Source organism: Amblyomma americanum, chromosome 4 (genome assembly GCF_052857255.1).
Source record: "Amblyomma americanum isolate KBUSLIRL-KWMA chromosome 4, ASM5285725v1, whole genome shotgun sequence".
NCBI classification, from domain to species: domain Eukaryota; kingdom Metazoa; phylum Arthropoda; class Arachnida; order Ixodida; family Ixodidae; genus Amblyomma; species Amblyomma americanum.
Window position 1 is genome coordinate 40989897 of NC_135500.1, and position 24492 is coordinate 41014388.

General features: G+C 51.0%; 1 protein-coding gene and 1 pseudogene across 2 annotated transcripts in view; one reads left to right on the plus strand and one right to left on the minus strand.

The window, feature by feature from the left end:
• LOC144127891 (transient receptor potential cation channel subfamily M member-like 2) overlaps window positions 1-24492 on the minus strand; it is a 223971-nt gene that overhangs the window by 96708 nt on the left and 102771 nt on the right. For both annotated transcript variants that reach the window (XM_077660865.1, XM_077660864.1), the window contains exons 5-9: window positions 23220-23424; window positions 19360-19604; window positions 17488-17615; window positions 16906-17097; window positions 14817-15145 (exon numbers count right to left, since the gene is read on the minus strand). In XM_077660865.1, coding sequence (XP_077516991.1) covers window positions 14817-15145; window positions 16906-17097; window positions 17488-17615; window positions 19360-19604; window positions 23220-23424 — 1099 coding nt within the window. The remainder of the gene's footprint in view (window positions 1-14816; window positions 15146-16905; window positions 17098-17487; window positions 17616-19359; window positions 19605-23219; window positions 23425-24492) is intronic.
• Window positions 6475-8142, plus strand: LOC144127892 (uncharacterized; annotated as a pseudogene).

Here is a 24492-nt window from a genome sequence, read left to right on the forward strand (position 1 = left end):
GCTAGGCCTGGGCCGACTCTTCCTTGTAGGGATATACACGGCCGCGGGTATCACCACGACGTAATTACGCCCGAGCAGCCCGGACAGGGCAATTACGGCGCTAGCGATATTCTTTCCGCCGCAGCCAAGACAAGTAAACAGCGCAACAAATACAAGTGTGCCTCTGGAAATATATTGGCCGTCAACTCAGGGTAGTAACTGTCAAATCATTCAAGATCTGAGTGCAACCGTTCGTCACTGGCTCGCACGCTCATCACTCGGAATAGACCGCCACGTGATGGAGAAATACTCATCCTGTTACGCACCCTTACAACGCGCGAACGGCATTGAGGGAGCGGGCTTGATGGTTTCGGTCGCCGGCTGTAGCTTTCAATTCAGTGCCGAAAAAGTTGTGAGACACTACTAATTTGCGACCGCAGGCCAAGCGTCAGGTTTCAAACACGCCGCATGTGCCAAAATTTCCCGCATAGTCACAACGCATAACGGAGAGTTTCGTCGAGGCTCTGTTTCTGAGGCCTGGCTCATGGCAGACGCAGTTGAGCCATCTAAACAATCAACGGCGAAGAGCGGAGAATTAAGCGAGGGACAACTGCTTCCGAGTCCCATGAAGTGATTTCGCGGTGCGCCCCTTCCTTCCCCGCAGACTGCCGTTCTTGGCAGGGTGCCGGCCTTCCGAGAAGCGCTGCTACTTTCGGTGTCAGCAGGCTTTCATTCTGGGCCGGCGGTCACACGAGCTGCCACCGGTTTCTACACATTCACCACCGATGCGAACATCGTGCCGGCTTGTTTATATACTGCCCGTACGACGGGCATGTGCATTCGTATGCGCGCGCCGTCGTTTTTTACCGGGGCTTGCGGTAAGTGGAAACGTCCGTGAGGCGCACCCCCTTTTCCCACTACCTCTCGCGGTGCCTCCCTGCCCCTCAGGCTAGGGTGCTGAGAAAACTCACCCAAACAGCCTCCTAACCGCGTGTCATCAATGCAGCTCCTCGTGCGCTCCTCAAGCACTTGCTCTAATTAGCCCTATCTGTCCCAAACCCCGCGACACCATCGAGCACTTCCTCTTTTCGTGTCCATTAGCCGTCCTTGCTTATGTGACAGATCTCCGAGCTGACATTCGTTCGAAGGAAGTCGCGGATATGGTGAAATCAAGAGTAAAGACGCGCGCTTCAACGGCCGAGCTCACGGCCTCCGCTTTTGGCGTGCGACGTTGTATCTGCTGATCAAGGGTAAGGCCTTCCCCTTGTATTTTTCGGAACGGCGCCCCGGAGCACATGCATGTAAGGAAATGACCCGGAGCTCTGATGACTATCCTGGAACCTCATAAATAATCTTGTGTGTTGCAAAGTTGACGTCACGTTTAGCTTGTGCCTGAACGCTGCTTCACTGGCGGGCATCTTTCGAAGGGGCCCGCCTGCTCGCGCGCTCGCGTACAGGAGGTACTCGCGTGACGTCACGGGTGCCATTTTGGCAACCAACGCCCAGCTTGAGCGGTGCAAGCCGGAGGAGGGGGACGCGCTGTAGACTTTCCCCGTGTTGCACAGACGCCACAATGGCGACACTGGGGCTTGAGTGCATACCTTCTATAGCCGGGTTTTTGCGTGCCCTTCGAATGCATCCACGAGACGTCGCAGTTTTCGTTCGTTGAACCGAGGGCATGCCAAAATTCCGTCCGATGTAGACACCCCCGTAACACATTCTTGGTGTAAGCGGTGTCGCAACATGCCGTCAGTAAATAGGGAAAGACACTCATGCAGTATCCCATCCCGTTCACTCAGTACGAGAACCGGCCCCCTAGTGCATTACCGTATTTACTCGTATGTAACGCGGTCTTTTTACCCAAAATAGAAGTGAAAAGTGGCCCCTCGCGTTACAATCGAATATCACGCGCAGACAAAAACACACAATGCCGTATTTATTCGCATATTGGCTGATGCCTCAAATTCGGGAAACGGAAGAGAAAACATAATGCGCATTGGTCTACGAACGAAAGCTCCGAGCTAAAAAAACTCGATCAAATAAAGCGATGTGCATGGCGCATCACATAGCGGTGGAGCGGTCAGAATCGCCGGAGACGGCGCACTTCCGTAGTAATCCGCTTGGGGTGCACGGAAAGCTTGGAGTTGTTATTGGTTGATTGAAAGTCCTTTATTTTGAGAGGAAGGTGCAAGGCCACTGTGGTGTGAAATTGGGAAAGAGCATTACTCAGACTCAAGGTCGAGGACTTTAGTCGGCACGCCTACACCGCCCTGATCAGGCCGCTTTGGTTCCCATACGCAGCAAATAGGAGCTGTGTGTCGGTATCCGTGAGCAGCGCGGGACGGTTATCTGCGTGCTGGAGGGAATTTATGGCCATTCTCGCGGTTCCAAGTACAGAGTCACAGTAAATAAGTAAGGTCTGCGTGGCAGTGGAGCCCGCAGTGCGAGCACGTTGCCGCAGTGATGTCGGGCCGTCGCCATTTCGCCATAGTATATGGGGTATATGCCGAGTCAGCATAAACCTTATTGATGAAGACCTCTCGGGAATGTGTAAGGAGGATCTTGCACGAAGGGAGGACCAGCGTAGTAAGTTCTTTGATGTGCGAACGACATGAAGTACGGAGAGACGCACGAGCGCAATACATGGTACTATACTGAGGAGGTCCTACGGGTTTGCCCTCAGGGGTGAGCAGCAGCGGCATGTGCCGCCATACTGCCCCCAGGCACGCCCATATGCCCCGATGTCCAAATGATTTAGATCTGATTACCTGCCTGTGCATGCATGTGGAGGACGCGTTGGATGGCCGTGGCCATGGCATCCTCCGAAGCAGGGTGAAGAATTTCTAAGCCGTGTGTGAATCAGTGAAGAAGACTCTGACTGACTTGATACCAGCGGGTGGGAGGGCGGAAATGGCTCCCTAGGTTGCGAGCAGCTCAGCGTGCAGTGGGGTACAGGAATGAAGGTGGCACGTACGTGTAGGCCCCCGAGCAGACGGAAGTCTGCGTAAAAACCCACGCCATTCGAGCTTTGTCGCCAGAGAGAGCGGTATCAGTGTAGATGTAGAGGGTATCTGAGTGCGCATCCGAAAAGTGACGCGTTGCAAGGAGCTTGCGGAGGGGTACATTGTCGGGAGCGGCGACAAAATCGCCGAGAAGCGATCGGAGTATCCCATGGGGGTAGCTACTGGATGAATGGGGGAGCATCATCATGTCGCTGGAAGTCCCATGCCAGAAGGCACCGGCCCTGTGGGGTATTTTGCGAGCGAATGTGACGTCAGATGTTGACCTCGCAGATGATGTCCTGCAGAGGGTGGCAAGGTAGCGCGTTCAAGTTCGTTTTGTAGACCTACGAAGGCATTCGAGATTCTTGATGTCGGTCAGAGAGAATGTGTATACGGGAACACTATACAAGATCCTTCCGACGACAGCCGTAGCTAGGGTGCGACAAGCATGTTCCCTTGCTCCTCCGAACTTGTTAGACCAGCGACGCACTCTGTGTAGCATGGCATGCCATGCCTGTTATAATCTGCGCACCCACTTTTTGGACAGTTACAGCTGGCGATAGGCAAACCGAGTACTCTAATCTGTCCGTTCTTGGACTGTATGGTGTGTGGCCAATATGGAGCGAGATGCGCATGTCGGGATTGGTCCGATGCTTATCACATATACTGATAAGTTCTGTTTTCTGAGTCACAGGCCTATTTCGCTAAAGGTGGTCTCCAAACTGAGGAGAGCTGCCTGTAATTCGACCTGCATGCTTTCTTTCTCAGTGTATTCTGCCGCTTCGGTCCAGATGCTGACGTCATCAGCAGAGATCGCGAATCTAGCCACCGTGTCACTCTGAACATGGCCAGATTAAACAGCATAGGCCCCATGATGGAATCCTGGGGAAGTCCCTTATCCAAGTAATAGGTGATAGAGGTCCATGCAGGCGCCATGCCTGGTAAACGAACTTTCTGGGCTACAAGGATATTCCTGATCCAATTCTGGGCACGTTGGCTAGGACAGCAATTAGCGAGCTCTTCAAGGATAACATCGTGGCGAACGTTATCGAACGCTTCGTGCATATCGACAGCCAGCAAGCAGTCGGGCAGGGCCGTGCGTGCTATGAGACTGATGACGCGCCGCATGAGACACAACCGTGAATGGTTAGGCTAGGGCGAAAGCCTGTCACAGCTGGATGGCAACCGGGCCGAACTGTTTCCAGATAATATGAAATGCGCGTGTGACTCATGCACTCGATAATTTTACAAAGAGTTGACGTCAATCGGGTTGGTCTGACTATGGACACTTTGGTCGTATTAACGAGGCACGATGTAGATGCTTCGGGCCTTTACCGGGTTTTGGCATTGGGTAAATGATAGAGAGTTTGACATCATCAGGAACAGTACCCGAAGCCCAAAGATTCTTAATGGCATCTAAGACAGCATTCTGAGCTTCAGCTCCGAAACTGTCAACTTCCTGCCACGTTACTGGATCATGCCCGGATGCAGAACGAGAGCGACCTTGTTTGATTACAGCGAGCGTTTCTCCCATGCTCAAAGGGCGATCGAGATCATGGTCCAACTGAGGGATAACGTGAGGGTCTGGATGTGTGGGCAGAGTAAGAGACGCGTGGGGAAAGAAGGTCGTAATTACATGAGTGCATGTTGTTTGGCGAGTCGGTCGTACATCGTTGAGTAAAGGTACTGCGCAAAATAATACAAAACACGGACTAGAAGGGCACAAGGATGGTCTGCGCCCGTCCTTGTAACCTTCTCGTCCGTGTTTGTATTATTTTGCGCAGCTCCTTTGCTCAACGATCGTAATGAAATATTTCTCTAATGAAGCGGGGTCAGATTTCATGAAGAGTTCAGTCAGCGGAGGATCCCTTTCCTTTGCCGCTGAGGCTACGAAACATGTGCCATAAGCCCTGAAGTTCCGGCCCTTGGGTGTCTTTCGTAGCTGGAATGCCAGGCGTCGCCCTGAAGTTGAAGCTGGTGCTCACGTATTAACAAGAACTGATTCTTGACTTTCTTGAGATAAAGATGGCGCTTGCCGCGCGAACGGTACATTTGCAGAGATGATCCGCTTGTCTCCACATTGGCCAAATGTGTGCTCATCAGATGAGCAGTATCATCACATGGCACTTCCTCTCACGCGATGGTACGAGCTTGTTTTAGGATATTTAGGAGACCGTCGACTGTCGTAAAAGATTCAGTGGCATATGTTCAAAAGCCACCCCAAATAGTGAAGAAGGTCGTGGTTCTAACACGGAGACGTTTGCCATTAAGCGCTGTGGAAACCTGTTTTCCCCGCCCATTTCGACGCGGCCGACCATCTCCATCGGTGTGCGTCGGGACAGTCCCGGCTGGGCGAGGAAGGAAATCTCCCTCACGGGGAAAGGAAACGGCGACGGAAGCGCCACCTCGTAGGTTACGCGGAATGCTGCGGGACCGGACAGAGCTCTTCGGGATTCGGCCAGCGTCACGAGCGGTTGGAGCCGCACGCTCTCGTCGCCTTCCGCGGCAGGCGCACGGGGATCCGTTGTGCCTTGCCGCTGGACTTCTGGTTCCAGGCAGCGAAGCGAGTGCAGCAAACGCGCGCTCTGGTCGCCTTCCCCAGCAAATGCTAGGGAATGGCTTTGCCTCATGAATGCGGCGTGCACGGGAAAACCCGGCCGCCATTGTCGGCGCATACAAATGTTCGCCGCCGATACTTCCGAAGTCGCGCCCCTGCCCCAGCCGGTAAGTCGAAAGTCCTTCTTACGTTGCCTTCTACTTCAGAAAAATGCCTCGTTGATGTTTTGTAGCTAGATGGCCCGCTCAGTGTATCAATTGCAAGTGTAATAAATAGCATGATTGTTCACGCTGTGTCGTCCCTTCCCTTTGTCCCTCGAGCACGAGCCCCACCCGCGGTTAGCGAGCGGGAACGCTGCATCCGCGGAATGGGAGTGCGGGGCGGGGCGTAAGGCTTTGCCCCCCGGATATTTCCAGAATGGCAGCCCAATGTGGGGCAAGCTCTTGGGACGAGGGACGACAGTCAGTTCGGTTCGTGGAATGCCCGCCAGGATTTTGAACAATGTTAGGCCTGACCCGAATTCGGAGTTGCTAGCAAGGCTAAGATGCTTTCTTGACAGCGAGATGAGCGTAATAGCCGCATGGAAGGATTGCCATGCATGCTACGCTTTTGATGAGCACTTCATTGGTACACCTTTGGAAGGTGAACCTACGAGGTCCGCACATGGAGAGCGAGACGTCCACGGAGAACAGGAAGCCAGAAGCGAGTGAATGCGGAAGCCTGAAGGGTGGCCCGATTTTTCTTGTACATAGTTGTAAATATTCTCTGTTCTGTCTCTTTGGCTCTTGGAGCCGGGTGCCGTAATCAGCTGATTTGGATTGCAGTCGTGATTGCAGGAAAAGCACCGGGGCGCTGCGACACCGCGAGAAGCGGTGGGCGCCGTTCGCGTTAGGGTCACCTTGGCAGAATAAGGGCGAGGAATACGGCCCTTACATGATGGGAACACAGGGTACCCCTCAGGGAGCGGTGTTATCACCGCTCCTGTTCAGCATAGCTATGATGCTCCTCCCACGCCAACTGGCCCGGGTGGAAGGCATTCAACACGCGTTATATGCAGATGACATTACAATTTGGACCACTGAGGGGAGCCTTGGGGACATGGAGGCCCGCCTTCAGCATGCCGCTTCCATAGTCGATGCGTATGCTATGGACTGTGGGCTCCAATGTGCTCCAGCGAAATCAGAGCTTCTGCATGTCAGAGCGAACCCAAAGGATAGGACAGCAATTCACATCTCTGTCAGGAGGTCCTATTAGAGAGGTGGAGGAGCTCCGTATTCTGGGCCTTTTCATTCACCACAGACTCAGACCGGACTCCACCATTGTGAAACTCAAGAGAGTAGGCGAATAGGTAGGGCGTATGATCCGCCGCGTTTCCAACAAGCGGGGCGGTCTGCGGGGCAGGAACGCGCTTCGGCTCGTCTATGCCTTCGTGACTAGCCGGATCCTCTACGCCGTGCCGTATCTCCGCACTACTAAGCAAGACAGGCGCGAATAGACGCCATTATCCGCAAGGCAACTAAGCGAGCTCTGGATCTCCCGGTGGCTACCTCTAATGCCAAACTGAAGGCATTGGGGGTGCTAAACTCCTACCAGGAGCTGCGGGAGGCCCACCTCGTGAACCAATACACACGGCTCATGCAGACGGCCTTTGGGCGCCGCCTGCTAAACCGCATACACATCCAACACGACTGCACTCCAGAGGAGACGGAGCGTATCCCGGTACTGTGGCGCCATATGCTCTGGGTCTCCCCGCTCCCCCGTAACATGGACACCGACATGCACGAAAACAGACGACAAGCGCGGGCTCGGGCTCTTGAGAGACAACACGGCTCCCGACCCGGTGTATATTATGTAGACGTAGCAGGGCCGTCGCCCACGGGATTTTACAAGGCTGCTGTTGTTCACCAGGAAATGCACGTCGATGGACTCTCTTTTCGCGCCCCGAATTCAATGCGAGCCGAGGAAGTAGCGATAGCGCTTGCTGCCGCCCACGCCAATTCGAGAATCATCATTACGGACTCCCGAAAAGCATGTGATCATTACTTGGCTGGGGAGATCTCCCCCTTAGCTGCTTGCATTCTAAGACGGACTGCCACTGATCCAACACCGAAAAGAATCATTTGGGCTCCTGGCCATCAGGGCGTACGAGGTAATGAGGCCGCTGACGCGGCTGCCCGAGCGCTTATTTACCGGGCTCCTCATCCCAGCTCTTCTGGCTCGAAGTCTAACCAGCCGCTGCTGCGATTCAGGGAAATAATAACGCATTATAGCGACAACCACCACCTTTTCCCGGCCCCTGCCAAGGGGCTGAGTAAGACGGAGGAGCGAACTTTAAGGCGCCTGCAGACAGGTACTCTGCTCTGTCCTGCAATCTTAACGCATTACGATCCTAACACGGATGGGCGATGCCCGCACTGTGGGGAGAGCTGTGATATCTTCCACATGGTGTGGGCATGTACTCAAAATCCCCACCTCCCCCCTTCCCCTACCCCTTCCAGAGAGGCATGGGAGACTGCCCTCCTCAACTGCTCCTCGCTTGAGTCCCAAAGGGCTATGGTGGAACGGGCGAGAGACGGGGCATTGTCATGCGATGTCCCGGACTAGGGACGCCGACCATGTAGCGGGGCCACTCTGTGGCTCGCAAACTCTATTGCAGCAATTAAAAGTTTTCACCACCACCACCACCTTGGCAGAAACGTATATCCTCGTGGCGTCGTGTTCTAGCTGTTGTCCTTGGCCCTTTGCTGGCACCGCCAAGTGTCAGAGCGAGTAGGCCTAAGGCTCTTCGGGAGCTGCCTGTCGCTTTTGGGAGGACACAGACGTACCGTGCCACAAGCACGCGCAAACGGGTTTGCTTGTTTTATATTTAACCTCGCTAGAGCCGGGAGGTCTCACTCAACTATAGAAAGCTGACTTTGTTCGAACGAACTTAATATTTTTTGGGATGCGAAGCGAATTTATAATTTCGCGGAACCAGAGACGCTAACGCAGTTCAGATGAGCTTAACACCACCATGCCGGAAAGTGAACCGCAAATGTGCTTCGACCGAAGAGAGCCAGCTACGTTCAAATGAACCGAGCGTTTGGGCGGTGCCGGATAGGATTGTTTGGCACTTGCGTTGCTCCGCATTTTACCAAATGATGAGTTTGCGCGGTTTCCATTGTTTTTTATTCAAACTTTTGGAGATCCTAGAAGCGATATGCAGAGTTCAAGAGAAGCTGCCCCGGCCTGCTGTTCATTGTATGGGTCCCTGCCTGGTGCCTTGCGGCCGTGAGTCATAGAGATGCGGAGTCACCGGCGAGCAGTTTGCAGCGGCTACGAGAGCGGAGGGGGGGGGGGGGGGCGGGGGCGGCAGACCCCCCTACCTTCCAACAAAGGCGCGTTGGCGCGAACAACACCCTCCCGACACAATAATTTTGGATGCCTGCCGCGGGACAAGGACGGGTGTCCGGTGACCTTGCTGCTCAGCGTATGACTCCGGCACCCCTCCTGTACAAGCTGTCTTGCAGTCGTCACCGCAAAGCTCGTGGCCCCTTCGTCGATGGCATCCATGGACGGGTTCAACTGTGGGCCGACATTTAAGGAGGGAGGGATGTGGAAACCAGTTTTCCCTCTCCATTTCGACGCGGCCGACCATCACCATCACTGTGCGTCGGGACAGCCCCGGCTGGGCGAGGAGGGAAGTCATGGGGGAAAGAGAACGGCGACGGGAGCGCCACCTCGTAGGTTACGCGGAATTCTGCGGGACCGGACAGAGCTCTTCGGGATCCGCCCAGCGTCACGAGTGGTTGGAGCAGCCACTCGTCGCCTTCCGCGGCAGGCACACGGGGATCCGTTGTGCCTTGCCGCTGGACTTCTGGTTCCAGGCAGCGAGGCGAGTGCAGCAATGGTCGCCTTCCCCAGCAAATGCTAGGGAATGGTTTTGCCTCATGAATGCGGCGCGCACGGGAAAACCCGGACGCCATTGTCGGCGCATACAAATGTTCGCCGCCGATACTCCCGAAGTCGCGCCCCTACCCCAGCCGGTAAATCGGAAGTCCTTCTTACTGAACTGAACGGATCTTTATTTACCAGAAAGGCTGGTGGGTCACCCGGGTTAAAAGCTGTAATCAAACAGCTTGACGAGGCCCAGGCAACCCTTACAAGGCAGCATAGACGAGACCACTAAATAATAACAACACTAATAAAAATGATTAAAAAAAGGTTAACATGAAATATTCAGGTTTACAAAAAATAAGAAACACTTTCAGGTAGTTCGATAGAAAATGTGTACACAAAGACTGCATTTTTTGTTACAGATTGACACAAATCGCATGAATAATGAGAAGGCACCTTCGTGAGCAATTGGAGTGAAGCTGTAAAAGAATAACTAAGAAACACTGTAGCGAAAAACAAAAACAAAAAAACGCATTACAAATTGGAAAAAAGCTGTAGCAGTTGAACAGGGATCAAACATTTGATGTGTTGATATTTCTTTAATACGGACGGAAGAGTGTGACGTAAACACTGGAGCTTGTAATCGGTGCAGAAAAAGGGTACGAGCCATGTGTCTTTACTGCGTGTGTTTAGGATTTTAGTGTGATGCTGCAATGAACCAGAAATTGCTAAAAGTGACCGAAAGCCGACAGGTGAAAAGTAATGTGAGCGTAAGAGTCTGTATTCATACATGCAGTTTACATGAAGAATTTTGTACTGCTGGAAAAAATGTAGGGTGGAAGATAGATAATCTAGACAAAATATATGACGAATAGCCTTTTTTTGTAGCACGAGAATTTTGCTTAGGTTCTGTTTAGTTTTTGCTAGCCACACCAAGCTGCAGTAATTAATTTGTCAGGCAAACAAAGCATAATATATTTGAAGTTTTATTTTTACCGGAAGAATAGCGCGTGTACGTGATATTGCCCCAGTTGCAGAGGAAAACTTCTTACATAATTTCTCAACATGTAAATCCCACGTTAAATATGAGGAGAATGTAATGCCAAGAATCTTGTGCTGCTCAACCACTTCACTATCCTGTCCATCAAATTTAATTGGTTGATCTAAAACGAATACTTTGTTACGAGCACGGAAAAGCATGACCTTGGTTTTTTTAGGATTTATTTTAAGCTGATTTGATTGTGACCAATTACCAATTTTTTCAAGCAAATGATTACATCTGATCACTAAATTATTTGCATCTGTACCTGAAAGGAGAATACTGCAATCATCAGCATATATAACGAAATTAACTGTTGTGTCAACACAAACTATGTCGTTAATGAATAGATTAATTAAAAGAGGACCTAACACGCTCCCTTGCGGGACGCCATTTAATATCTGTGATGGGGATGACATTCGATTGTTAATACAAACGCATTGTGATCTGTTTTCCAAATATGACTTGAATAGCTGAAGAGGTTTACCACGAACGCCATTAGTTAAGAGTTTTTCAGTTAAAATATAATGATGAAGAGAGTCAAAAGCCTTGCTAAAGTCTATAAACAACCCAAGGGTAATTTGTCGGTTTTCAACATATTGGATAATGTGTTCTTTTAGCGTAAGGAGTGCTGACTCTGTTGACTTTCCCTTTCTGAATCCATACTGCGCATCCGAAATAACGCCTATTCTAATGAAAAAGTTATTTAATCTCGTGTATAAAATTTTCTCAAAGCCCTTTGACAACACGGGCAGAACAGATATAGGTCGATAGTTTGTGGGTTCTTTCGTATCACAGCCTTTATACAACACCGACCATCTAGCTCGTTTCATGGCACTGGGAAATTCGCCAACGTCAATGGCAAGATTAAAGATATAACTAAGTATTGGAGCAATGATCTGAATGACTTCTTTTATTGGCATGATTTGCAAATTCTCTATGTCCAATGCTCTACTGTTCTTTAGTGACATGAAAGTTGTATATACTTCTATCTCATCTGTGGGAGTAATAAATAGGCTATCAATAGAATTCGAAGCCGACTTATTATGCCGTCAAAGCGAGGGATTGTTTGGCTTAGCTATATTAACAAAATGTTTGTTAAAAAAGTCCGCCAGCTCTACACCGGAAAGTACTCGTTCATTATGTTTAATGCAATTAGGTAAAGCGTCTTTCCTTTTATCCTGGCCTAGTAGATTATTTACCACTTTCCAGGCAGCTTCAGAGTGTTTTCTAGTCACATTAGTCACGTTGCCTTCTACTTCCGAGGAATGCCTCGTTGATGTTTTGTAGCTAGCTGGCCCGCTCAATGTATTAATTGCAAGTGTAATAAATAGCATATGAGTGTTCATGCTGTGTCGTCCCTTCCCTTTGTCCCTCGAGCACGAACCCCATCCGCGGTTAGCGAGCGGGAACGCTGCATCCGCGGAGTGGGAGGGCGGGCGGGGCAGAAGGCTGTCCCCCGCCGTATTTCCACAGCGCCTAGAGTATCGGAAAGTGATCGCTGCCCCACGGCTGGCCACACACTGTCCACTGCTGCGCCGAGAGCAAGGCTGGCGAGGGTACGGTCTGGAGATGTGTCTTTTTGCTTTGTGTAGTCCAATTAGAATTGGCATGCCGGGGATATTGCAGATGTCTAAAGCGGAGACCTCGATAGCCTCGTTGAGATGTTCCCCCCTTTGGTTATGCTGCGAAGTACTCCATGCAGGATGGTAAGCATTGAAGTCACGTTGTTACTGCACGCGAGAAGACGCCCTTGGTCTCAGTATCTGGTGCACTTTTCGGCGACCTCGTGATCACACAATTTCCTGACGGCTCCACGCAAACCGACGATTCGTTTGAATGTTGCCGAGAACGGCCACCGATGGTCAGAGGGATGACTCGCCATGCGGGTGGGCGATTGGGAAAAGTTTCGTTTTTACGACGAGGCGTCTAAAGCGCGGTGGCACTCCGTGCTAATCTTTGTATCGGCCTTATCTGATAGTCTTTTGCGACTCTCCCGAAACAGAAAGAGCGCGCAAAGCCATTCGTTGCAGCATTTTTACTCGTAAACTTCTACCCACCTTTAGGTAACGTGAGGCCTCGTTCCTCGCGTTACTTAAGCGTGAGTGTTTTATTTAGGTGCCCACAAAGTCGACCTCGCGTTACAATCATGGTCGCGTTACATTCGGGTAAATGCGATTTGAAGCCCAAGTGATGGGTGGTGCTCTTAACACGCACAATATCACGGAGCCCCATGGCCTGCTTTGCGGTGAGAGAGAACAACCCTATTCATAGCACATTACTCGTGCTAGCTGTGAATCCTCGTCATGTGTGCGACGATGTCATGGTCCTGGCACATCAGGCCCAGCCAGTCATTCAGAGGTTGGGACACAAGCCCAGCACCCCAGGTGTGGCAAGAGGATAATCTTACTAACCAAGCAGAAGCCAGACACGGCACCACCTGTACGACATGAAAGAGATACTAAGTCCTCAAATAATCATTAAAAGTCCAGGTCATAGACTTACACGCATTTTTTCCACGTACTGTTCCCAAAAATACAAGGGGGAAAATGTTTACTTTGATCAGAAATTCATCGCATTAAGACTTAAAAAACCGTGACATCTGTGCCTGCCATTGACGTGCACGTCTTTCCATTTTCTTTTATACGAGAGCTGTATCTACCACTTTCCTTGAACAAGTGTCAAAAAGCATGGTGAAGTGACACCATACGTGACTACCTCCTGCACGCAGCCATAAAAGAAAAATGAGGCGCCCAGCATTTCAGCCTGCAATCTTACCTGTAGTCGGACGCATAATCAGCTACGCCCAGACGCCATGCTGCGCAATGGCGAAAACTCAGCGAGAGCACCATCGCCGCTCCGCACTCGTGACGGTTTACACTGGATTCGTTGGTGCGCGTCTGCCCAGGGGTTATCAGTCGTCATAAAGAAAAGCGTGGAAGCAATACAGTGGGTGGACGCCTGGACCGCATACCATGAAGGAAGGGATTAAGGATGAGATTAAAGGAGCACAGTTATAAAAAAAATTAAAACTTTTATGCTATTTCCCACTGAATATCGGGACTTACGCAATAGACTTAAACACGTAAACTTTTCTTCCACTTCAACCCCTAAATGAAAGATCACATGAGTACTTAAACACTGCCAATCTGAGATATATTTTTTTGCAATTAGTGGCCGTTGAATACCTAGATTTGTTCATTTATGCATGTATTCAATCCTTGGTGGCACTATGTGAAGCAGGCAATTTCAAAAAACCCTCCACCACCGAACGCCTAAGACTTCACTCTGCAGATCTGCCTCCTCTGCTGTCACTTGGGGGACGAAGGCCAAAGACACGTGCAAAGATAATTGCAGACTGTAAGTGCTGTTCAGTGCGAATTTGCGGTTTTGTTTCATTTCACCCTTAGAAACACATGTTGAGTGACCACCGAGTGCTTTAAATTAAATGTGTCATGAATGTAGTTGGTCTCTTGAATTTTGCTACAGAATCCTGAACCAAGGTTGATGCTAAATCTCACCATCTAGAAGAGAGGGAGTGCTTCTTCTTGTTAATTGACATGGTAAAATAATCCTTGGCTTTTAGGGAATGGACGCAGCTTTTGAACACGTAGTTTTCCGTAACACCATGTAAGCGCAACGGAACCAGTTCCAACCGGAGTTTTGGCGGGAAAGTCGCAAGAAGAATATTAGGCACTCATTGTAGACACCACTGCAGGCAAACTAATAGCTATCGCATTTTCGTCTTTAAGCATGTGGTTTTGCTAGTAATTCGCCAGCGCGTTATCCTCACTGCAAGCACGGAGTGGCCATTATTCTCTACCCGTCAGCAGGGCGCCCACTGCCGGCGGGCCGACTGAGCCGACGAGCCTCGAGAAGCGCCCTACAATGATGGCAGTTGCATTTAGAGTCACTGGAAAAGCTTTCCCTCCCGCCACCATGAGCAATGTGGGCGTCGCAGACCAGTGTTCACCGAACAGCGAGAGCCAACTTTTGCAAGAAATTTGCAAAGTGCGACTCTTTTCAAACCCTCTCAGCTGTCCTATTGGGCCTGCATAGATGCGCAGGGTGCTGGTTAAAAGGGCGTCGAAAATTCGTTTTTCCCCGTTTTTTTTTTTCACTGTTACGTCACGAAATAGCAGAAGCTGGCTACGAAAACTAGGCAGGGGTTTTGGTTATCAGCCGTAATGCGTCGTTGCGAAGGCAGAGTGACAGAGCCCCACAAAGGCAATTGTTGTGCTGGAACCGCTAGGCAGCAGTAGCCATATTCCTTCCAAACTGAGTGGCGTGGGGCGGAGAAACACGGTCCTCTGAAGAATTTTCTAGTGACTCTAGTGTATCCAGCGACACTGCACTGACTCACTCGCAGGCGTCGGACAGGTCCTTTTTGGTGTTGCCTTCGTGAACGAGGTTGGCCAGGCGACCATAGGTCATTGACACGAGCAGAGCCACGTGGATGGGTTGGTCGCAGCACTGCCACAGCCGCTTTCCGAGCGCCGTGCGTTGCGTGAAGGCGCACCAGAGAGCCAGCAGCGCCAGCGCCTTACGCTCGGCCGCCCCGGGGTCCAGCGTGTAGATGCCCGCCGCGTTCATGGACAGCTCCTGGCTGTCCACGAAGCCCCGGAGGCCTGCCAGCGACTCGATCAACCAGTTCAGCTCTGTGTCCACGAAGTGCTTGCCCAGCTTGGAGAACTGCGCAAAGGTGCATTGGTGGTATATACTTATAAAACAAAACAAACAAAAATGAAGGAAATATAAGGGTATCGGCCAGGCAAACTTCCACATACCTTCCTCAGATTCGGAGTGTAAACGGTGACACCGATTTAGTTCAAACGGTTATGCTCTATTTCAGCACTAACTTGCAGCACTATGAAAGCATAAGGTCTTTTCAACAAATCTGGACAGCAGAAAGTCCTGAAGCATGTTCCTGCTCACTTCGCAGTCCGTTTTTTTTCTGCTCTTCTCATGAGCAGACGAATCTCTACAAACACTGCGGCACGCCGCAAGTGACAATAGGAACAAAATCTTTCTACAAACTATAAGCAAAGAATCAACATTAGAGCAAAATTAAGTTTTCTGTCAAGAGCACTCAGCACAGCGAAGATCATAAGCTTCGACAGCAAGGTCAGAAGTACGTGCCTATGTGCGATGCGCTCTGAAGCACGGCCCTTGCTTCACAGTTTCGCAACATAAACAAGGGAGCCATAAATCCGTGCTGTATTGTATTTAAAGAAAAATTCCAAATTTATCGATACTATCATGAAGTTTGACGTACTCCTTAAAGAAAATAGAAGGGAAAAAAGCCATGCATGGTGGCAACTGCCACCACCTCCTACAAAAGGGACGATCCTAACTTCCACCCTCCATTTATCCATGCGTAATGTTTTAATGCTGTGGCGAGCAAGCGAGCAGCGCCATTTCTCTTTGCTCCACGTTTCTCTTTCACGTTACGCCAATGCCGCTGATGCCACAAAACAGGGAAACGTATTCTTAAAGGCACTATAAAACAGTTCTGAAGATCGCCGACTGACCACCGTGCTGTTGGCCTTTTTGGGGTGACTTTCCTAGAATGTATGCGTCACGAGCACTGGTAATGTCATGGTCAGCGACAGGGAGCCCGGCACTGCAATTTGCTGCAAGTATGACGTCATGGCTACGCTTCCAGTACGGGAGCATTCGTCTGCAGTAGTCTCCACCGGGAATCATGCATGTGCGCAGCCGACTCCAGTCGTCCCACTCGACGAGTGAGTCCTGTGATCTCGCCGACGAGCCGTTGCTGGCGGGCTTTCAGCAGCGGGTCTCTCCACAAGGCACACTTGTCGCGGTCTCTTGCAGAAGGACGTTTTGGTGGGCTAGTTGGTTACGAAGCACCATGAAGTTAACAACACAATCTGGGACACACACAGAGGATGAAGAATGAGCGCCGTGTTCGTTCTCATTCTTCGTCCTCTGTGTGTGTCCCAGACTGTGCTGTTAAATTCATGGTGTTCTTGCAGAAGCCGCACCTTGAGCTCTGACCCGTGATGAGCTCGCAATGACAGCGGACAAAGGTACGCAAGCGATCGCGCCGACCGGTGTGGCCACCGGAAGTAAACAAACCGAGTGTCGACGCGTGACACAATCATGAGCTGGAGCAGTTCCACTGTGATTTCTTTATTTTTTCCGGCACGCTGGGATGTGAGTTGAGAGATGAAAGGAGGAGAGTCATTTTTGATCTCAGATTCCTTCCGTGTTAATGGGGCTAACTCAAAAGTTCTAGAGGTGTGAGCAAACCCTATCGCTCGTCCGCTTTAGATAGCCTCGGTAAATATCGTTTCATAGTCTCTTTAGCAGCCGTCGCTGCAACAGAAACTCAGCTAGCAAGACATGCCGCTGTTGCAGCGTGGTTTGGCAAACATAAGCTCCGTGTGACCGTACACCGAACCAAGCAGCGGAAAGGAGGAGTAACCCACGGGGCTTCGTCCCAGGGCGCCCTCCCAGCAGACGGATCGGAAGAACTGCTCGTTCTGGACCTTCTTGAAGAGCTGCTTCAACCGCCGAGGGGTCAGATACTTGTGCACACGGAAGCCTCGCTCCAGGAACATATGCACAAACTGCTCGCGGCCCGGGCGCAAAAGGGCCTCCTCGAAGATGTCCCGGTCCACCTGCACCAAGGCAATATGCCAGGATGGTCATGGCCATCGTGAGACGGGGAAGCAAAAGCACGAACTCTTGAAGGCAAAGGAAATGTCAATACGCCGTCATGAATACGCAACGCGCTACCTACCCCTTACAAAAGTGTCCTAGCTGCCCATTCATCAACTTTAGCATACCGATGCGCATTGATGGCTGGGTGACGGTATGCATGGTATGCCATGCTAAAACTCACTAGTGACTCGTGCGCGGTCGCCGGTACCTACGGAGTAAAACGGCACACATCTGTGCTTATTACTCTTTGTAGGGCTAACTTTTGCCGACATAGAGCCACCTATATTCACAGATGTCAGTAGTAACTGTTCACTCATGATGATGATGAGCCCAAGTACGCTGCTTACCTGAAACTTACACGACGGGTCCTTTAGGAAGACCTGCGACATGGCCACGTCAGGGCAGTTCCAGTCGATGGTAAGCAGAAGGTCCTTCTTCATTTGGTTCTGCCGGAGAATCCGTTCAGGCCTTTGTGCTGGGATGTGAGATGAAGCACCAAGCTATAATACACATCAGCTCATGAAAAAAAACTTTCGGAATTGAAGCTTTGCTGGGACTTGAAAATTGCAAAGAAGGACCAAAAAATGCCACTCGCGCAAGCAGCCGTTATAGTGCACTGTGTAGTACTACCATCTAAACGCAAAGAAGGATGAGAGCCTTCAATCTATTGCTCATGGGGAGCATTCTGTCGAGCACAATTAAGCAAGCAACGCCAGCGCTTGACAGACTCTGATAGGCCTGTTCAGTGCTTAAAGTCTGGCTACATCGAAGAGGGTTCGCAGTGTTTCGAGCACAGGTGGAGAGGGTAAAAAATGACAGAGAATGTTTCCCACGTTTGAATCAGTGCGAAAGAACAGATTTTTGCTACGCAGAAAACGATAATGAGTGGGCAGTGCCGCGGAACGAAGCGCTCGCGCTTCTCGGACCTACAGATATGCTAGGCTCTGAACCTCCGGATTAGTGCTTTCGCACTAATAAAGAGGGAAAGAGTTTTACACATCATTTTACGAAGGTGAAAAATCATTTTAAAATGTCAGTATTTGCTCAGTTTATGTCACAGACCTGAAACAAACAATCCCCACGCTTTGCCAGCGTGCTCGCTGTTGTGTATTTGAGTAAGAATAATTCACATGCTTTCCAAAACTCGAGACGGAGAAAAATACTAGGTCAGCGGCACTACGCAAAGGGTGGAAGAAAAAGGGAAGCCCGTGACCTCACACCACCAGTCAGTGAAATTTTTGAAACGATAGAGAAGGAATGTTTTGACCACCACTCACAAGAGGCATAAAAAATGGTTGCTTGCTTCAGATTCACGCAGTCCCTACGTTCTAGGTGGGACTTTGGTGGGACTTTAAGCACTGCGTGTAATCATACGCTGTTGTTAGAGGAATTAATCGGTGAGGCCAAATAAATGCAGAGAACTTGGTGTCAAATATTTGATGAGGTCAGTTAACCTACCAGGTGTCGCAGTTACGTGCCTACCGCTGACGCGTCCAGGAAACTCGTTTGCAATAGCGCATGTTACAATGGACCAATGGTGAATGACGATGAGCTGAGTTCGATTGTAAACCAAACTTTTCTGTGCACCAAAACATGGTCCCACCGTTATACTGCATTGTGTCATTGTGAGGGCAGACTTGGCATAAGGAGACGTGGGCACATCTATTTGTCAGCAGCATTTTCTATTCAATGCTTTCTTTTTAGTATGGACTACGAGTTCCCCTCTTCAAGACTGAAATTTTGCTGTAATTTTCGAATTAAAAATTTTTCCATCTCCTCAGCCATGTTCTTGGCTGAAAAGAAGTATAACTATCAATATCTTTAGTGACATCCTGCCATCAGAAGAAACAAGGCTCGATTCTCTTAAAGGCACTGTTCTACAGCTTCCTAGTGTTCCCATTTATATTATACAAGAAGACTACAGCTTCCGTTTAGGTGCCGCCACCTAGCAGAATATAGGAGAAACTTTATGAGAACATATAAGAACAAAATTACAAGCATTTGTTCCCATCACTTAAAGGACCCAAAAAATATTTAGAAAAAGGAGCAGCTCAATTCCTCTTGAAAATAAATGTCATTGTGCATTTTACGCCAGCAATTAACAGCCTGCAAATTATTTACTACCTCCCCCTTGAGTGCTTGCTGCCTTTTAAGTAAGACATTGAGATTCTTTCCAGCCAAATCACCGTTGAAAAGCGGTGAAGTTGGAAGGCACGCACCGCGGAAGAAGGCGTTGAGCAGGATCTCGTCGAGGCGCGTGAGGTCGCACGAGCGGCTGCGGATGTCGACGAGCGTGAGGCAGTGCGACTGGCACGCCAGCCGGGCAGACTCGACGATGCGGTCGCGCAGCAGGTTTCGCGCCAGGGCGTTGTCCCGGTACGCCGGGTACAGCAGGCACAGCATGGAGGCCAGTTCGGGCTTCAGGAAGCCCTCCACGAACTCAGCGTCCCACACGGCGGGACTCCTGCGCCGCGTTGGAAGAAGCCAGCGGCTTTCTATTGGGTGCGACACACTTAACCACGAGAACTACGCGGACAAGCATGCCGCGGCCGTGCTGACTACAACAATGGGCAGCAGCAACAGTCGTGGCCGACACTTCTGGCGCACAGTGGCACTGGATACACAGGCATCAATGGAAGCGACCAGTGGCACTGGAACGAGGTTAATGCAACAGGCGGCAGACAAGTGCCACACGTGTTACGCGTCCTCTTTGGTAGGATACAACATTTTGAAAAAAAAAACGGGCTAACTTGGTTTATGGGGGGTTCACGTCCCAAGCGACTCAGGCTATGAGAGACGCCGTAGTGAAGGGCTCCGGGAATTTCGACCACCTGGGGTTCTTTAACGTGCACCGACATCGCACAGTACACGGGCCTCTAGAATTTCGCCTCCATCGAAATTCGACCACCGCGGCCTGGATCGAACCCGCGTCTTTCGGGCCAGCAGCCGAGCGCCATAACCACTCAGCCACCGCGGCGGCTTGGGGCTAGCTTAAGCTTCAGCTTATGGGCATGACGCAATAGCATTAAAATGGGTTAATAGCCACATATTCAGAATTGGTCATTCTCGACATTATGTTCATAGATCCCTGGGGGCCCTCATACCACTCCTGGCGCAGCGGTTAAGCGGTGCTCCACTGCCCTGCGATGGCAGGTGCTGCCAGTGGTGAGCCTTGTGCGAACGAGGTTGCTCTTCCCGAGAAACCTCTTGGACCAATAATTAATTAAACTGCCACCCGCCACGTTGGTCGGTTTCCTCACAATCCGGTGGGCAGCATGTGCTGACGCCACAAGGCAACGTGACCTAGGTGGCCCACCTATAATGCTTCTCTGGAGATTTTTCGCTCACCACGCCGACGACAGCGAATTTTCTGCCGAACGGGAGCCTTAACGCTGTCGCGCTAAAACAGCAGCTGGTAAGCCGCCGCGGTGGCTGAGTGGTTATGGCGCTTGGCTGCTGGCCCGAAAGACGCGGGTTCGATCCTGGCTGCGGCGGTCAAATTTCGATGGAGGCGAAATTCTAGAGGCCCGTGTGCTGTGCGATGTCCGTGCACGTTAAAGAACCCCTGGGAGTCGAAATTTCCGGAGCCCTTCACTACGGCGTCTCTCATAGCCTGAGTCGCTTTGGGACGTTAAACCCCCATAAACCAAACCAAAACAGCAGCTGGTAACCGCGGACCATGGTTTGCGGCGTCCCGTGTTACCAATGACAGTAGTAAACTAAATCAACTTTTTAACATTTGACTATATCAAACGAGCCACAGGCATCAAAAATTCTTGCGCCTGTAATTTGGTCTCTCGCGATTAGCTTCTTGTTTAGGCTACAAGAAATTCTCTAGTAAGGGACAACACTTTCGTCGCGGAGGAATCGTGTGTGGCGCTACTCATTGTGGACGGAGATGCAGCGCAGACTTAAGTTGTATCCGACCACAGAACTGGCTATAAATGATCAAGAGTTCGTGGCATCCGTTCAGTTTAGACGGACATCGAGCGTCTTTCCCTTGTGCGCGTGTGTTCGTTCCCTGGTTGTTTCTAATTGCAATTAAGCAATGCAGCCCGTACCTCCGCCATCCATCACAGTCAAGAGCAACGCGTGGCCACCATCGGGAATAATCAGCAAGGCTTCGGAGTCAGTCTAAACGTTTCATTTTTTTTTCGAGGCTTCCAGAGGTGAAAACAAAACGATTATAACAATTACGCGGTTGTAAATGCATTCTGCAAACATGCCTTCCCTAAACATACATAAATGCTTTCTACAAACGACCGCCGTCGGGTCTAGGTGCCACAACTTCACGGCCGATCGACGCAGTTGTTATCAAATAGGGACGCGCAGACTGTATTACAGCGTTCCCCTGCGCACGTGTCCTCAATCCATGTTTCTTCGTCAACGACCACAAGCTCGTACATGGAATGCAATGCATACCAGTGCAGCGTGTTGTCACGGTGCCCGAGACTAAGCGCCTTTGTGTTGACAAGCACGGCGTATAACACGACCACAATGAGCGAGCGCCGGCGCAATGCCCCGTTGTGAGCGCAGTGAAACCATGCGGCTTCGTCCGATCACATCTCGTTAAGAACAGCTGCCTGACAGGAACCCACGGCGATCGCGACTAAACAGGCGCGCTTTTTTTTTTTCGTTGATCTTCGCGAATTGAGGCCGCCAACGGTAGACTTGGCCGCCTAAGCAGCCGTGCACGGTGGACAGCGTGACTGCGTTGACACGGTCGTGTATGAGGATGAACATGGCGGGAGTAGCGCACGCGCGCCTCACAGATTGAGCTGTCATTCTCAGCAGACGTGAGACGGGTGTCTGTCTCGCTTTGCTTGAAGCCTCCGTGTGTGCGATGTCAGGCACGTTAAATATCCCCATGGGGTCGAAATTTATACGGGGCCCTCCGCTAGGGTACCGCCCTCTCTCTTTCTTCCTTCACTCCGTCCTTCATTCTTTCCCTGACGGCGCCGTTGAGGCGTCCACGAAAAAGCGAAGCAGTTGCTGCGTCCTCTCCTGTCCTAAATACCAATCCTACTATACTACTACTAGTTTCACTACAGCCAACTATAACAGAACAAATGTCAGATGAAACGAGAAGGCAGCGGAGGCCCCACCTCCACTGTCTTTTCACTACCGTTCTGCCTCTCCGACAGATAAAAGAGTTCCTAGAACAGCCCTAAGTAAAAAAACTCCCGCGCTTGGAGCAAGCTCTACAGCTCTGCAAACCAGAAGACGCTTACATGAATAAGCATAAGTCATTTCCGACGGAAACAAGAAAAAAATGCTTGCTTAAAGCTGGCTCGGAAAAGCTGAGCGATCGGGCCAGGATAAAAAGACGAAATCACGTTTTTTTTCCTCCTTTCAGTGAATGAAATTTGCTACTGTCAAAGAAATAAAAGGTCGTGGTATTCTACTCACAACCACAAGTCGGCATTAAAGAAAATACGAGTGCCAAGTATGCGGCACGCTTTGCAGCTCACACACGGACGGCGCGAATATGGACGACTAAGTTTTGTGGCATAAACGGAAGAGAGTAATTATTCACCGCGTACTCATTGGCCGTCGGCCAGTCGGTACAGCGCGCGATCAGCTGATGCAGAGTGACGACGCTGGCGCTTGCTGCCCTCTTTCCTTCACGCCGCAGCGCTCCGAATTGGGTGGACGGGCCTGGCAGAACTTGGTCCTAAGTAAGTATGATAAACTGCACAAAATACGCGTAGCCGGCTTGCCACGCCTGTACAGTCGAGGGAATGTACACACCGGGGAGCGAGCGGCCGTTTGGAAATCGGTCCATCAATGTGCTGTGACGTGTCCTCAAAGGGTTGCCGCGACTGGCAGGCGGAAGTATACCAAGCTGAGGCGCATTGAGAGGCGGGGCATCGCCGCATTGTCAAGGTGTAACCGACTATGCTCCCAAGAGGCAAAGATGTAGGGGACAAGTGACCGCTCAGCTGACCTTTCCCCTTCCCCTTCGTCGTCACCCTTTGGGCGTTTTTAGGAAAGGCGGCACAGAGTTGTTTATAGACTAAAAGCATCTGAGATTAGTACATGTCCCGCGCCGCGCACAAATAGGGGCGATGCGACGCACCTTCGCTGGACCTCCCGGTAGGCGAAGGCGAGCAGGTCGGCGAGCCCTCCGCTGCCCTCGAACACCACCACGGGCAGCTGGCGCTTGAGGTGTTCGAGCACAAGCCGCGCGCAGCCGTCGCCCCCGGACACGAGCAGCGCAATGAGCGGCAGCTCGGCACCGCCACCTCCGCCTTCTTTGTCGCCGCCGGCCGAGGACGCCGGGCCTGCGGGCATCGAGCAGTGCGGACAGTTGGCCTAGCTGGCACTGCATTCTGAATAAAGAAAGCGCGAACAGACCAAGGAGAAAGGAAGAAGGGGACAGCACGAGCACTTACTCGCCAAAGAGGGTTTAGGAAGAAAACGCGGAATTTGCACATACCGCAGAGAAAAGCTGCACACAGGACAACAAGAAAATACCTGAAATCAGTTATGCGTGTGCAGAAACCAGAACTCTTTATTATGCATCATGGTTGATGGTCACTTCCGAAACCTCCCCGGCATACCGATCAGGATTCCTTAGCAAAACACTCGAGTAGCTCAACAAACAGAGGGCTGGAGCAGTCTTTGCTGGATAAATAATAAAACAACGTCTTTCCGAAAGAAAGGCTGTGCTCCCGCAATTTAAGCACCGGCAACGACGCCCGCAGCGACGTCGTGAATACCTTGCGTTGATTTCCCACTCTCTCGCGAACCGACCCACTGGTCGCCGCGAGGGAGATCGCAGAACTGCAGCAGCGCCTATCGCTCATGTCGCCTCGTGTGCGTCTGTTACATCAACCAGGCGTGCTGTGTATGTCGCTGAGTGGGGGACGTTTCCTTGCGGCGAGCCGCTCTCCTCCCTGCGGAGGCTGAGTGCACCGCAGCGGTGCCTCACTGTGCGGCTGGTTCGAAGGTCGGACCGCAGTCGTTGGTGACCTTTGCCGAACCATAAGAAACCATAAGGTCTGTCCAATATGTGCCTGGCCGCACGAGGAGTTTTGCACATGAGACCGACACTGAGTCATTTTGTCCAAAGACTCTGCACCCGGCTGACTGGGGCAAGCTGCTCTTACAGCTGTCCCATAGACTGCCAGAAACTGCAGGGAGGGTGAATTAAGGAGAAGGGATGAAGGCAGGGGACAGGGCGAAAGGACAGGTCGAAAACGCCACCTCAATGACATATCCGTTACACTCATTTTTCAGGAATGGCAGAGAGAGCTCTGATCAAACAACTATGCGCTCTACAAGTGAGACGGTGAGAACTTCACTTCTGTCCACAGCCTTTAAAATCGCCGACGAACGAGCCATTCAGT